Raw genomic sequence first — 15365 nt, 5'->3', positions numbered from 1 at the left:
ACCGAAATGAGCCTTCCATACTTAATCACTAATAGAGAAAATGCCTTACAGCTGAGACTCATGGAGGCATTTCCTCAAGTGAGGCTCCTTTCTCTGTGATAACTCCAGCCTCTGTCAAGTTGACACACAAAACCAGGCAGTACCATGGGTAAGGAGAAATGGGTGACTAAGATGGGATTGGGTAGGTGTATTGAAGAAGGAAGTTCAGGAACAAATGTCCCCTGCAGACTGTGGAAAATATAAAGCAGGAAATATAAAGCCATGAAATAAAGCCCTGCTCTGATGGCCACTGGCATGTGTCAAGGTAGAGAAGTGGAGCTTGCTTCATTAAATGCACTCCTGTCCTGGGTGCCTGGAAGAGGGTGTGGCAGCTCCATGTTGAGTGAGTATTCACCTGTTCCTGTCTCACACAGACTATGATTGTTCTGACATCTGTGTCTTTGTCCTCATAGCCTCTTTCATATAGGGCTTCCATGTTGCTGCACATCTCAAGACCCAAGAATCTTGTATCATATACTCTTCTCATGGATAGGTTCAGAACTTTCATTTGAACTGACATTTAACATTGTTCTGCTGCACTATGGCAAGGTAAATAGGCCTTTCCAGGACTGGTGTCAAGTATTGCATTTATGAGGCCAGAAACCATGGGACCACTATGTTTCTAGTGCCCATCAAAAATTCAGGCTTCAAAGGAACCCTTGGTCATCATGGAGTCACTGATGTCAGCTACTTGTACAGTATGGGGTACTGGTGAATGTGTTTTCTACACTGGTTTCAAGGACAGCTAACAGGGAAGGAGCAGTTCACTGATTTGACATGGCAATCAAACTCCACAGGGAATCCAGTGCCCCAATATGTGTGAACATTGCACCTGAAGGTAATATTGAGTACAGTGTGTATGTATGTGACACAGAAGATGAATTTCTGAAGTTTGGTCTTGATGCAGTGAAGAAAAGGAGCACATGAGTTGCCTTCTGCCCATAGAGGACTACAGAGAGGGAAAGTTTTAGTTAACTTGCTGTCTGAAGAACAATTGGAAACTGAGAGACTGCAGAGGTGCAGAAAAGAAGCAACTATTTGCTCCTATGTACTTGGCAGAAAGCTTCCATTCTGACCACCTGGCCCTGGGTACTTATCAAACTCTTGGACTTCATGACAGCATTGGCCACATCTTCTTCCCAGCAGTATAACAGGAAGCTTGGGTTGTCAATAATTTCTAGAAATATAATATTCTGGCAAGTTCCAAGTGGACAGAACTGGAAGCAGATTGTTTAGGGGGTGAGAGCAATTTTGACTTTGGGTTATCAGCCATGGCCACTCTGGGTTGCTGTTGCATATGAATGAAGCCATCTCTGTTGAAGGGAAGGGAGCACTGTAATATTCTCAATATACATAGGGAAATTACTATACCCAATTTTTTATTTCTAGTTTTATTTTTATGTTTTGAGGCAGGGTCTCACTATATAGACTTTTCAGGACTGGGACTCCCTCTGTAGAATGTATGGCTCTAAATTTCACAGAGATCTTCCCATGCCTCTGCCTTCTGAGTGCTGGGATTACACATGCCTACTGCCCTGCCTGGCTTCAAGTAGCGTATAGCATCAATAAATCAATTCTTCTAATCATTCATTGTAGAACTGTACCAGTTGCCAGGCAGTGGTGGTGCAGTCCTTTAATCCCAGCACTTGGGAGGCAGAGGCAGGTGGATTTATGAGATCAAGGCCAGCCTGATCTACAGAGTGAGTTTTAGGACAGCCAGGGCTATACAGAGAAACCCTGTCTCAAAAAACAAAAACAAAAACAAAAAAAGAATTGTGCCAGTTTTATGTAGTTTTCATTGTGACGGGGACAGGAGTGAGCTGAAGGCACTTCCACCCATAGTTTCCTAGGACCAGGGAGCTAAATCTCACCTTCAGAATGGAAGTCTATGTTCCCAAGTGAGTGGATGTCTGATGGTGGCATTCTGTCTAGAATACTTCTATGGACAGAAGTCAGTGGACAAGGGGATGTGTGCCCTAGCTGACACCTCCTTGAAAATAAAGCACAGAGCTTGATTCTCTAACCTTGGCTGCTTTCACTGGACCCCTCACTTGCAGTTTAGGTACAAGTCACATGACTTCAACCTGAGAATTCAGAAGGGTCTGGATTTCCTACCAAGTCTGACTGACAGAGTTCTTTCCATTTGAGCCAACAGGTCACAGGTGAGGATTCAAGGTGGGTCACTGAGACAATTGGTGCCTGTCTTCTAATGCTGAAGGCACAGCTTTGTCTTCATGATAACCAGTGGCAGAGTCAGTGTATAAAGCTATTAATTCCAGATTAGAGCTTCCTATTCTTCTGATCGAACACCAGATACAGTCTGGTCAGCTACAGACTTCCATCACTAGTCTGGCTTTCATGGGTCCCACAATACGTTGTTTGCTTGTCAAAATAAGCATTAGAGATTCCTTTGCTGAGAATTTTCTTTTGTATCTATACCCCATTTTAATAGAATTATTTGATTTGGCGATTTGAAGTTTCTTGATTTCCTGATACGTTTTCAATGCCAGACTTCTGTCAGATACGGGCTTGCTAAAAATATTGTCCCCTCCTGTAAGCTGCCATGTTGTCCTTTTGACCTTGTGTTTTGTCTTACAGAGCTTTTCAATTTCATGAGGTTCATTTCTTACTTGTTGGTCTTAGTGCCTGAGTTGCTGGTGTCTTTTTCAGGAAGTTATCTCCTGGATCAATGAGTTCAAGACAATTTACCACTTTCCATTCTATCAAGTTTGGTATATCTGGTTTTACATTGAGGCCTTTGATCCACATGGACTTCAATTTGTGCAGAGTAATAGATATGGATGTTTGCATTCTTCTACATATAGCCATCCAGTTATATCAGTACCATTTGTTGAAGATACATTATTTTTTATATTGTGTATTTCAAGCTTCTTTATCGAAAACCAGGTATGCATAGATGTATAGATTTATTTTGGGGTCTTCAATTTGATTTCACTTATCAATTTGTCTGTTTTGCTGCCAATACCATGTAGTTTTTGCACTGCACTATATTTTGAAATCAGGAAGGTGCTGATACCTCCAGAAATTCGTTTATTATAAGGATTGTTTTCAGTAAAGCCTTTCCACGTATTTCACCACAGCCATGAGAAGAAATACTATGGTGTTCTGGAAATAATTTAAGAGAATCAATCAAACAAACAAACCAGAGAGAGGAGAAGGAGAGGGAGGGAGGGAGAGGAGAGGAGAGGAGAGGAGAGGAGAGGAGAGGAGAGGAGAGAGAGAGAGAGAGAGAGAGAGAGAGAGAGAGAGAGAGAGAGAGATGCTGGGTTTTGTGATTCTGCTGATTCCTGAAGGATCCATTGATTGCATTTGCATGTGTCATCACAAGTAGTCATGGTGATATATGCTAGATATCAGTCCATAAAAGGCCCTGCTCAGAACTGTGTTTTGTCCTTATACTGAAGACAACCAGTTGCTTAGTGAATGAGTAGCTTGCCTCAAATGATTCTCATAAACTTTAATTTTCCCAAAGTATTGATCCCAACATAGTGAGTTAATTACCTATGTTTTCAGTCTGGCTTATAGTTTTTGACATTTCTTGACTGAATTTTTTGACAATATTGATATTGTGTTTGACATTGGCTATATTTTCTATTCCTCCAGTGACTGAGACTTTCCAGTTACCAGATGCATTGCTTTGTAAATCTTGGCTTTGTTCTTAGGTTTTTTTCAACTGGTAAGGTATGTATGTATAGACTGAGGAACTTGATTATGACTTCTCATGCCTATCTGCAGTGCACTGTGGTCATATCCACATGCTCCATTGTCATTTCCAACCCACTTCACATAACCAACAAGAAAATTCATTCTTTCTCCTTAATATGACTTATAATAGGTAAAAATGATAATTGTGTTTGTGGAACTGACATGTGAGTAGCAAAAGTCTATAGTTCCATGTCTGTCCTTGGCAATGGCAGTTTATTCCTTTTTGTGGCTGGCAATCCTTACTAAATATGTATGCTGTGCTCTTTGTCAATTTATGCATCTAGAGTGATCCTTGGGTATCTACTGAAAGCATCTTGAAGAATGGACTTTTTATTATGTTATTGAACATGAAATATTCTCATATAAGGAATTTCTCATCTTGATAGGCAAAGACATTCTCAAATACTTAAATTTTTTCAAGGTATTTTTGCTGTGTTATTGAGTAAAGTTAACTTTTTTTTAAAGTTTGAAAGTGTCTCTTCCCTCAGTTTTATGGACTGTCCTTGTTTTTTTCTTTTTTTTTTTTTTTTGATTCCTTGATTCATCTGTGAATTTCCCTGGCCAAAATACAAGACATTGTTGATCTACTGGTTCTTTCACATTTCATTGCCTAGTTGTATTATTTGGAAATGTTGTTTTCCATTGATTCTTGGGTTTACACGTGATGTTTAAGTTTCTTTCTTTTCTGGGAGATTGGGGATATAGAGGGACTGTGATAAAAGGAGATATGCTCCTTCCAGGCAAAATATCTTTAGTAATGATGGCCTCTCAGTGACAGCCTGAAGCAGACACTTTTATTCCTATCAGAAAAAAAAAGGAGATCCTTATGGACTTCAAGATTTCTGAGGGAAAAGGAAATCTTGTGTCACTAGGAAACAGGCTTGATTCACATGAGACCTATGCTACATGACAGAGAATGAGACCTGGAATTGAGACTACTTGCTGGAATCATTGTTTCTCTGGAGGGGGCATGTGAGAGATACCTGGGCAATGTGTGTGACTGTTTGACACCACTGAATCTCCCTAGACTTCTAGGCAACACACTTAGTGTGAGATGGGTAGCAGCTCTTTCTGATAAGAATATGTATATTGGTTACTATTCTGGGGTGTGTGTGTGTGTGTGTGTGTGTGTGTAATAAAAAGCTCATAACAAAAATCTTAATGCAAAATGCATAGCTGGCTTATTTTTGGAGGGATAAGGGCCCATGGTGGTGGGGCAAAGGCATCAGAGTTAGCTGGAATCTTGAAGGCAAAAGCAGACACCTGGGACCACCACATCTTCAAATTCATGCAGGAATCAGAGCAAATAAAGTCTAGCCTTCTTCACCTGAAGAACATCCTCAGAGAAGGACTTCTGCCATGAAGTCTAGACCATATAACTGTTCTCCAAATTATGCTGACAAATAGTGTACATGTGTTCAAATAGCCATAATTGTAGGAGATAGTTCTCATTCAAAGTCCCACAGGGTTTTTGTTAAAAGTATCTCAGATGTTTTGAGCAACTCCTTTCTAGTATGGGGATTTGTGAAACACATAGAGGTAGCTTAGCTAGAGAAATTGTATCTCTAGGGGATGGAGTACTTCTAACTTAGCTCAAGCATCTACCAAGCTTTATAATAAAATGCATGCTCACACCACCATGGCTTCTCTGTCTCTTTTTTGATTTGGTTTGCTTTGGTTTTACTGGATACTATATTTACATTTCATATTTTATCCCCTCACCCCATTCCCTCCATCCTTCCATGTAGGAAGGAATAAATGAGGAACATCAGAGGCAGGGGGAGAGTGTGTGTGGGGGAGGGTCTAAGAGAGAGACAGAGAGAGAGAGAGGAACACACACAGAGAGAGACAGAAAGAGAGAAAAGAGAGAGAGAGAGAGAGAGAGAGAGAGAGAAAGAGAGAGAGAGAGACCAATTTCCAGATGTTTATTTCACAGACTGTATGAGAATGAGCCTGAGAGCTTGAGATATCAATAAATTGTTCATTTGGTAGGTAGCAGAGTGTAGGAAAGGGTTGAACATCTTGTCTCACAGTGCTAAGTTTCTAAGGATGTCTTCTGTGCTGTAAGATCTCTAGAGCTAACCTTGAAGAGTGAAGAGTCTTCAGGTGTGTTTTCTTGAGGTGATGAGCAGCAAAGGAGAGATTGCTTTGTCCTGCTGCCACGCCCTAAGGCACACTGTATAACTGAAGGTCACTGTAGAATGGAAAACATGCATGTCCTTCCACTGTGGGTCAAGGTCGAATTTGGACCTCCATGTGAGCAACATGCCCTTCAAGTGCTGGCACTGCATGCCCCGACCGGCCCACTGCCTGCTTTTAGGCTATTACAGCCAGGCAGACCCACAGGTCAGGGACCTCACACTTGGGAATGCAGGCATGTGCTAAGCTTGGGTAGCTCAAGATACAAAGAGGAACAAGGGAGTGTGCTGGGGACTAATAGCAGTGCGGGGAGCAAGAGTCTCTATGGACTGTGTGTCAAACTTGGAATAAGGTGTTCAGGAATGGTTGCACTATACTTCCAGGGTGACCTTTATTTACAAGATGATGGCCTTACACACATTATTCTTTCAGTTGACATTCCACCTGCTTGTTTCTTTATCTACCAACCCCATCGATCCATTGTACACAGCCCAGCTTCCCTTCTTCTCTCCCCTTCCTATCCCACATCCCTGCATCCCCCCCTCCAGACTCACTTCCCCACAATGGTCTTGCATCCATTTGGATTGGAAAGCTCATGCCCAACATCCCCTTAGAACAAAAGAGCCGATTCAACTCCCCACCCCACAAAACAACACACACACACACACACACACACACACACAATTCAAACAGTGTAAAACTTTATTGAATCAATGGGGATAAAAAGCAAAACCAATCAAAGCAAAACAAAACCGAACAAAGGCCTAGGAGTTGATATAGAATGACTGGCTGGTAATTCATCTCACTGGTCAACACAAGGCCTTGGTAAGAAAAGCAGCAGTTCCTCAAACTCAGGGAAGAAGTCTTCTCTCCTCTTTCCCCTGGGCTAGTGTCCTGTGAAGAGTAGCCTAAACCTAGTGCCCCTGAGATTTCCTGGGGTCCATCTGTCGGAGTTTTCTTTAGGCCTTCTTGTTGTTGGGCAGTCACTAGGGACAACATCTTCTATTCATGTAGCAGAGTCACCATTTTCTCAGGTCGGATGTCCTAATCCTGGGGCCCTGAAGAAGACACTCCACTAGTAAAAACACAGCTGAAAGCCTTCTTCTCATAAGGGAGACATCTCCATTCCCTACATCCTAGTTGGGAGATGGGTTTAGGGTTGGGGGGCAGATCCTTCCTGGTCTGGGTACCTTCTCCAGTGTGGAATCCGGGTCTCTTCTAGATCTGGGCGTCTTGTGCTTCCAAAATCAAGGAAGCCAGGCTGGGAGTCAGAGCATATCCAGCAGAGCCTGGTAATCCTCTTGAGAAAGAGACAGCTCAGCTACTGTGTCTATTGGCTCCAGATCCAGAGGAGCTGACCCATGCTCCTCCACTTGGACCTCGGTCAGCAGTTGATCAAGGAAGAACTCCAGAGGGTTTGTGTTGCTTGCTTGAGTGGGGGCCTGTGCTTGGCCTGGTCCGGAGGGCTCTTCCACTTGGGATGGCTGGGATTCTGTGCAGAAGGTCGGGAGGTCGCTGGGACTCGATGGATCCATGGCCACACCGCCAGTGGGAGGCAGTGGCAACAAGCTGTCGTGGGCACCTTCCAGCTCCCTGCCATCCAGAACTCCATCCAAATCCAGAGGGGCTGGCACAAGCTCCTCCGCTTGGGCTTGGTCTAGCCATTGAGGAAGGAACAGCTCGAGAGGGCCTGTGTTCCTTGCTTGAGCGGGGGCCTCTTCTTGGACTGGTCCACAGGGCTCTTCCGATTGGCACAGCTGGGACTCTGTGCAGAAGGTTTGGCAGGTCGCTGGGACTGGAGGAATCTGTAAGCCCTGCAGCAGCCAGGGGCAACAAACTGTCCCGGGCACCTTCATGCTCCCTGGCACCCGCACCTCCGCGGGCCTCATCTGCCCCACTTGAGGCCAGCAAGTCTTGATCTTGAGCTGTGGGCCTGCCCCTGCTGAGGCACCGCGCTCTTCTGTTCTGAAACCAGATGTAGACCGTGTCCTCGAGCAAACCTGTCCTCTGTGCCAGCTCCTCCCGAGTAGCAAAGCCTGGCCGCGGGTTCCTCTCGAAGGCTTGCAGTAGGATCCTGCGCTGGGCTGAAGTGATTCGAGTGCGAGGCCGCCTGTGGTCTGACGGCATGCCTCCACCCTGTGCCCTGGAACCAAGCTCCTGCCCCACGGCTCCAGTGCGACTTCTGCGGTTCTGAAACCACACGCGGATGCAGGAATCGGGGACCCCCATTTGACTGGCCAGGTTCTGCCTCTGTGCAAAGCTCACGTAAGGACTCTTGCTGAAAGCTGATAGCAGGGCCTCCTTTTGAGAGGCTTGCCAAACCACCCTGCTGCGCTGGGATTTGCGCGCCACGCTGCTGCCCCCCACATTGCTGCCAGCTTCCATGCTGCCAACCATGGTCTGCAAGAAATGCTCACCCAGGAGTGTCTACTCTGGACAGCTCCAGAACAAGCACAACCTCCAGCAAGCAGCAGCAGTCTCGGGCTGGCACCACTCACTGCCTCTTAAATACCCCTACCTCTGCCTCTGCTCCGCTAGCCCCGCCTACTCCACACGCGCCTTGGGCTACAGCCAACACCAGGACCTTCCCTTCGGGGTCAGGTTTCCAAGCGCCACACCTGCCACGCCTTTGCACCTGAGAACAGGGAACCCGGAAGAGGACCTCAAGCATCCTCTGAAACTCACAAAGTCTCCCCTTTTAAAAGCTCCTCATCCATTGCACGCCGCGGGGTCGCCATGCTAGACCCATACCCAGGAAGCAGACAAAAGTCATAGGACTCACCATTCCCATCAGACATAGCATCCAATGACTGAGGACAATAGGTCCTGACACGAAGCAGAGGCACAGTTACCGCGACATGTTGGACAAAGTCAGCAGGCTTCACAAAAGGATGGGGAATTGGAGTCGGCCTTCTAGGCATCCCTAGCCAGATGGAATCCATGATGGTTTGCTCACAACCGGATTCACACAGGTTACAAAGACAAGACTCCCCCAGGAGTCCTGAGATCCAAAGACATCAACACATCCTGCCTAGCTCTAGAATGTTTCACACCCCTTACATGGCTTCCCAAATCTGGATTTGCTATGAGGACAAACTTGGAAATTTACCTGTCCTTGGATCAAAATTCAACACCAAACACCCCAAGCACCTAGCAGCACAAAAACCTGTTTGATAACAAGCACACCCTCAGACCAAGCACACCCTCAGACATAAAACACACACACAACACTGAGGAAAAAGGATTTCAGGACAGGGGACAGGTTTGGGGGCAGAGACAGACAGAGAGAGAGAGGGGAGTGAGAGAGAAAGAGAGAGAGAGAGAGAGAGAGAGAGAGAGAGAGAGAGAGAGAGAGAGAGAGAGATGGGGACAGGGAAGAAGAATGTAGGAAGTAATAAATGAGGACCATCAGAGGCAGGGGAGTGTATCTGTGTGTTTGTGTGTGTGTGTGTCTGTGTGTGTGTGTGTGTGTCTGAGAGAGAGACAGAGGGAATGAGAGTGAGGGAGAGATATTAATTTCCAGGTGTTTCTTTCACAGACTGTATGAGAATTAGCCTGAGAGCTTGAGATATCAATAAATTGTTCATTTGGTAGGTAGCAGAGTGTAGGAAAGGGTTGAACATCTTCTCTCACAGTGCTAAGTTTCTAAGGATGTCTTCTGTGCTGTAAGATCTCTAGAGCTAACCTTGAAGAGTGAAGAGTCTTCAGGTGTGTTTTCTTGAGGTGATGAGCAGCAAAGGAGAGATTGCTTTGTCCTGCTGCCATGCCCTAAGGCACACTGTATAACTGAAGGTCACTGTAGAATGGAAAACATGCATGTCCTTCCACTGTGGGTCAAGGTCGAATTTGGACCTCCATGTGAGCAACATGCCCTTCAAGTGTGGGCACTGCATGCCCCGACCGGCCCACTGCCTGCTTTTAGGCTATTACAGCCAGGCAGACCCACAGGTCAGGGACCTCACACTTGGGAATGCAGGCATGTGCTAAGCTTGGGTAGCTCAAGATACAAAGAGGAACAAGGGAGTGTGCTGGGGACTAATAGCAGTGCGGGGAGCAAGAGTCTCTATGGACTGTGTGTCAAACTTGGAATAAGGTGTTCAGGAATGGTTGCACTATACTTCCAGGGTGACCTTTATTTACAAGATGATGGCCTTACACACATTATTCTTTCAGTTGACATTCCACCTGCTTGTTTCTTTATCTACCAACCCCATCGATCCATTGTACACAGCCCAGCTTCCCTTCTTCTCTCCCCTTCCTATCCCACATCCCTGCATCCCCCCCTCCAGACTCACTTCCCCACAATGGTCTTGCATCCATTTGGATTGGAAAGCTCATGCCCAACATCCCCTTAGAACAAAAGAGCCGATTCAACTCCCCACCCCACAAAACAACACACACACACACACACACACACACACACAATTCAAACAGTGTAAAACTTTATTGAATCAATGGGGATAAAAAGCAAAACCAATCAAAGCAAAACAAAACCGAACAAAGGCCTAGGAGTTGATATAGAATGACTGGCTGGTAATTCATCTCACTGGTCAACACAAGGCCTTGGTAAGAAAAGCAGCAGTTCCTCAAACTCAGGGAAGAAGTCTTCTCTCCTCTTTCCCCTGGGCTAGTGTCCTGTGAAGAGTAGCCTAAACCTAGTGCCCCTGAGATTTCCTGGGGTCCATCTGTCGGAGTTTTCTTTAGGCCTTCTTGTTGTTGGGCAGTCACTAGGGACAACATCTTCTATTCATGTAGCAGAGTCACCATTTTCTCAGGTCGGATGTCCTAATCCTGGGGCCCTGAAGAAGACACTCCACTAGTAAAAACACAGCTGAAAGCCTTCTTCTCATAAGGGAGACATCTCCATTCCCTACATCCTAGTTGGGAGATGGGTTTAGGGTTGGGGGGCAGATCCTTCCTGGTCTGGGTACCTTCTCCAGTGTGGAATCCGGGTCTCTTCTAGATCTGGGCGTCTTGTGCTTCCAAAATCAAGGAAGCCAGGCTGGGAGTCAGAGCATATCCAGCAGAGCCTGGTAATCCTCTTGAGAAAGAGACAGCTCAGCTACTGTGTCTATTGGCTCCAGATCCAGAGGAGCTGACCCATGCTCCTCCACTTGGACCTCGGTCAGCAGTTGATCAAGGAAGAACTCCAGAGGGTTTGTGTTGCTTGCTTGAGTGGGGGCCTGTGCTTGGCCTGGTCCGGAGGGCTCTTCCACTTGGGATGGCTGGGATTCTGTGCAGAAGGTCGGGAGGTCGCTGGGACTCGATGGATCCATGGCCACACCGCCAGTGGGAGGCAGTGGCAACAAGCTGTCGTGGGCACCTTCCAGCTCCCTGCCATCCAGAACTCCATCCAAATCCAGAGGGGCTGGCACAAGCTCCTCCGCTTGGGCTTGGTCTAGCCATTGAGGAAGGAACAGCTCGAGAGGGCCTGTGTTCCTTGCTTGAGCGGGGGCCTCTTCTTGGACTGGTCCACAGGGCTCTTCCGATTGGCACAGCTGGGACTCTGTGCAGAAGTTTGGCAGGTCGCTGGGACTGGAGGAATCTGTAAGCCCTGCAGCAGCCAGGGGCAACAAACTGTCCCGGGCACCTTCATGCTCCCTGGCACCCGCACCTCCGCGGGCCTCATCTGCCCCACTTGAGGCCAGCAAGTCTTGATCTTGAGCTGTGGGCCTGCCCCTGCTGAGGCACCGCGCTCTTCTGTTCTGAAACCAGATGTAGACCGTGTCCTCGAGCAAACCTGTCCTCTGTGCCAGCTCCTCCCGAGTAGCAAAGCCTGGCCGCGGGTTCCTCTCGAAGGCTTGCAGTAGGATCCTGCGCTGGGCTGAAGTGATTCGAGTGCGAGGCCGCCTGTGGTCTGACGGCATGCCTCCACCCTGTGCCCTGGAACCAAGCTCCTGCCCCACGGCTCCAGTGCGACTTCTGCGGTTCTGAAACCACACGCGGATGCAGGAATCGGGGACCCCCATTTGACTGGCCAGGTTCTGCCTCTGTGCAAAGCTCACGTAAGGACTCTTGCTGAAAGCTGATAGCAGGGCCTCCTTTTGAGTGGCTTGCCAAACCACCCTGCTGCGCTGGGATTTGCGCGCCACGCTGCTGCCCCCCACATTGCTGCCAGCTTCCATGCTGCCAACCATGGTCTGCAAGAAATGCTCACCCAGGAGTGTCTACTCTGGACAGCTCCAGAACAAGCACAACCTCCAGCAAGCAGCAGCAGTCTCGGGCTGGCACCACTCACTGCCTCTTAAATACCCCTACCTCTGCCTCTGCTCCGCTAGCCCCGCCTACTCCACACGCGCCTTGGGCTACAGCCAACACCAGGACCTTCCCTTCGGGGTCAGGTTTCCAAGCGCCACACCTGCCACGCCTTTGCACCTGAGAACAGGGAACCCGGAAGAGGACCTCAAGCATCCTCTGAAACTCACAAAGTCTCCCCTTTTAAAAGCTCCTCATCCATTGCACGCCGCGGGGTCGCCATGCTAGACCCATACCCAGGAAGCAGACAAAAGTCATAGGACTCACCATTCCCATCAGACATAGCATCCAATGACTGAGGACAATAGGTCCTGACACAAAGCAGAGGCACAGTTACCGCGACATGTTGGACAAAGTCAGCAGGCTTCACAAAAGGATGGGGAATTGGAGTCGGCCTTCTAGGCATCCCTAGCCAGATGGAATCCATGATGGTTTGCTCACAACCGGATTCACACAGGTTACAAAGACAAGACTCCCCCAGGAGTCCTGAGATCCAAAGACATCAACACATCCTGCCTAGCTCTAGAATGTTTCACACCCCTTACATGGCTTCCCAAATCTGGATTTGCTATGAGGACAAACTTGGAAATTTACCTGTCCTTGGATCAAAATTCAACACCAAACACCCCAAGCACCTAGCAGCACAAAAACCTGTTTGATAACAAGCACACCCTCAGACCAAGCACACCCTCAGACATAAAACACACACACAACACTGAGGAAAAAGGATTTCAGGACAGGGGACAGGTTTGGGGGCAGAGACAGACAGAGAGAGAGAGGGGAGTGAGAGAGAAAGAGAGAGAGAGAGAGAGAGAGAGAGAGAGAGAGAGAGAGAGAGAGAGGTGGGGACAGGGAAGAAGAATGTAGGAAGTAATAAATGAGGACCATCAGAGGCAGGGGAGTGTATCTGTGTGTTTGTGTGTGTGTGTGTGTCTGTGTGTGTGTGTGTGTGTGTCTGAGAGAGAGACAGAGGGAATGAGAGTGAGGGAGAGATATTAATTTCCAGGTGTTTCTTTCACAGACTGTATGAGAATTAGCCTGAGAGCTTGAGATATCAATAAATTGTTCATTTGGTAGGTAGCAGAGTGTAGGAAAGGGTTGAACATCTTCTCTCACAGTGCTAAGTTTCTAAGGATGTCTTCTGTGCTGTAAGATCTCTAGAGCTAACCTTGAAGAGTGAAGAGTCTTCAGGTGTGTTTTCTTGAGGTGATGAGCAGCAAAGGAGAGATTGCTTTGTCCTGCTGCCATGCCCTAAGGCACACTGTATAACTGAAGGTCACTGTAGAATGGAAAACATGCATGTCCTTCCACTGTGGGTCAAGGTCGAATTTGGACCTCCATGTGAGCAACATGCCCTTCAAGTGTGGGCACTGCATGCCCCGACCGGCCCACTGCCTGCTTTTAGGCTATTACAGCCAGGCAGACCCACAGGTCAGGGACCTCACACTTGGGAATGCAGGCATGTGCTAAGCTTGGGTAGCTCAAGATACAAAGAGGAACAAGGGAGTGTGCTGGGGACTAATAGCAGTGCGGGGAGCAAGAGTCTCTATGGACTGTGTGTCAAACTTGGAATAAGGTGTTCAGGAATGGTTGCACTATACTTCCAGGGTGACCTTTATTTACAAGATGATGGCCTTACACACATTATTCTTTCAGTTGACATTCCACCTGCTTGTTTCTTTATCTACCAACCCCATCGATCCATTGTACACAGCCCAGCTTCCCTTCTTCTCTCCCCTTCCTATCCCACATCCCTGCATCCCCCCCTCCAGACTCACTTCCCCACAATGGTCTTGCATCCATTTGGATTGGAAAGCTCATGCCCAACATCCCCTTAGAACAAAAGAGCCGATTCAACTCCCCACCCCACAAAACAACACACACACACACACACACACACACACACACACACACAATTCAAACAGTGTAAAACTTTATTGAATCAATGGGGATAAAAAGCAAAACCAATCAAAGCAAAACAAAACCGAACAAAGGCCTAGGAGTTGATATAGAATGACTGGCTGGTAATTCATCTCACTGGTCAACACAAGGCCTTGGTAAGAAAAGCAGCAGTTCCTCAAACTCAGGGAAGAAGTCTTCTCTCCTCTTTCCCCTGGGCTAGTGTCCTGTGAAGAGTAGCCTAAACCTAGTGCCCCTGAGATTTCCTGGGGTCCATCTGTCGGAGTTTTCTTTAGGCCTTCTTGTTGTTGGGCAGTCACTAGGGACAACATCTTCTATTCATGTAGCAGAGTCACCATTTTCTCAGGTCGGATGTCCTAATCCTGGGGCCCTGAAGAAGACACTCCACTAGTAAAAACACAGCTGAAAGCCTTCTTCTCATAAGGGAGACATCTCCATTCCCTACATCCTAGTTGGGAGATGGGTTTAGGGTTGGGGGGCAGATCCTTCCTGGTCTGGGTACCTTCTCCAGTGTGGAATCCGGGTCTCTTCTAGATCTGGGCGTCTTGTGCTTCCAAAATCAAGGAAGCCAGGCTGGGAGTCAGAGCATATCCAGCAGAGCCTGGTAATCCTCTTGAGAAAGAGACAGCTCAGCTACTGTGTCTATTGGCTCCAGATCCAGAGGAGCTGACCCATGCTCCTCCACTTGGACCTCGGTCAGCAGTTGATCAAGGAAGAACTCCAGAGGGTTTGTGTTGCTTGCTTGAGTGGGGGCCTGTGCTTGGCCTGGTCCGGAGGGCTCTTCCACTTGGGATGGCTGGGATTCTGTGCAGAAGGTCGGGAGGTCGCTGGGACTCGATGGATCCATGGCCACACCGCCAGTGGGAGGCAGTGGCAACAAGCTGTCGTGGGCACCTTCCAGCTCCCTGCCATCCAGAACTCCATCCAAATCCAGAGGGGCTGGCACAAGCTCCTCCGCTTGGGCTTGGTCTAGCCATTGAGGAAGGAACAGCTCGAGAGGGCCTGTGTTCCTTGCTTGAGCGGGGGCCTCTTCTTGGACTGGTCCACAGGGCTCTTCCGATTGGCACAGCTGGGACTCTGTGCAGAAGTTTGGCAGGTCGCTGGGACTGGAGGAATCTGTAAGCCCTGCAGCAGCCAGGGGCAACAAACTGTCCCGGGCACCTTCATGCTCCCTGGCACCCGCACCTCCGCGGGCCTCATCTGCCCCACTTGAGGCCAGCAAGTCTTGATCTTGAGCTGTGGGCCTGCCCCTGCTGAGGCACCACGCTCTTCTGTTCTGAAACCAG

At 47.8% G+C, this 15365-nt stretch overlaps 1 protein-coding gene across 1 annotated transcript; it reads right to left on the bottom strand.

Annotated features, from left to right (window-relative positions):
* Positions 1-7172: 7172 nt before the first annotated feature.
* On the bottom strand, positions 7173-12041 carry LOC117701657 (uncharacterized). Its single transcript, XM_034493209.1, is given in 4 exon segments — positions 7173-7682; positions 7684-8304; positions 8423-8539; positions 10971-12041. Coding segments are annotated over 4 exon segments (2319 nt in total).
* Positions 12042-15365: the final 3324 nt, after the last annotated feature.

This window comes from Arvicanthis niloticus, unplaced genomic scaffold (assembly GCF_011762505.2).
Source record: "Arvicanthis niloticus isolate mArvNil1 unplaced genomic scaffold, mArvNil1.pat.X pat_scaffold_168_arrow_ctg1, whole genome shotgun sequence".
Taxonomy (NCBI): Eukaryota; Metazoa; Chordata; class Mammalia; order Rodentia; family Muridae; genus Arvicanthis; species Arvicanthis niloticus.
The sequence above is the reverse complement of the archived record's forward strand: the minus strand, read 5'-3'. Positions and strand labels throughout refer to the sequence as shown.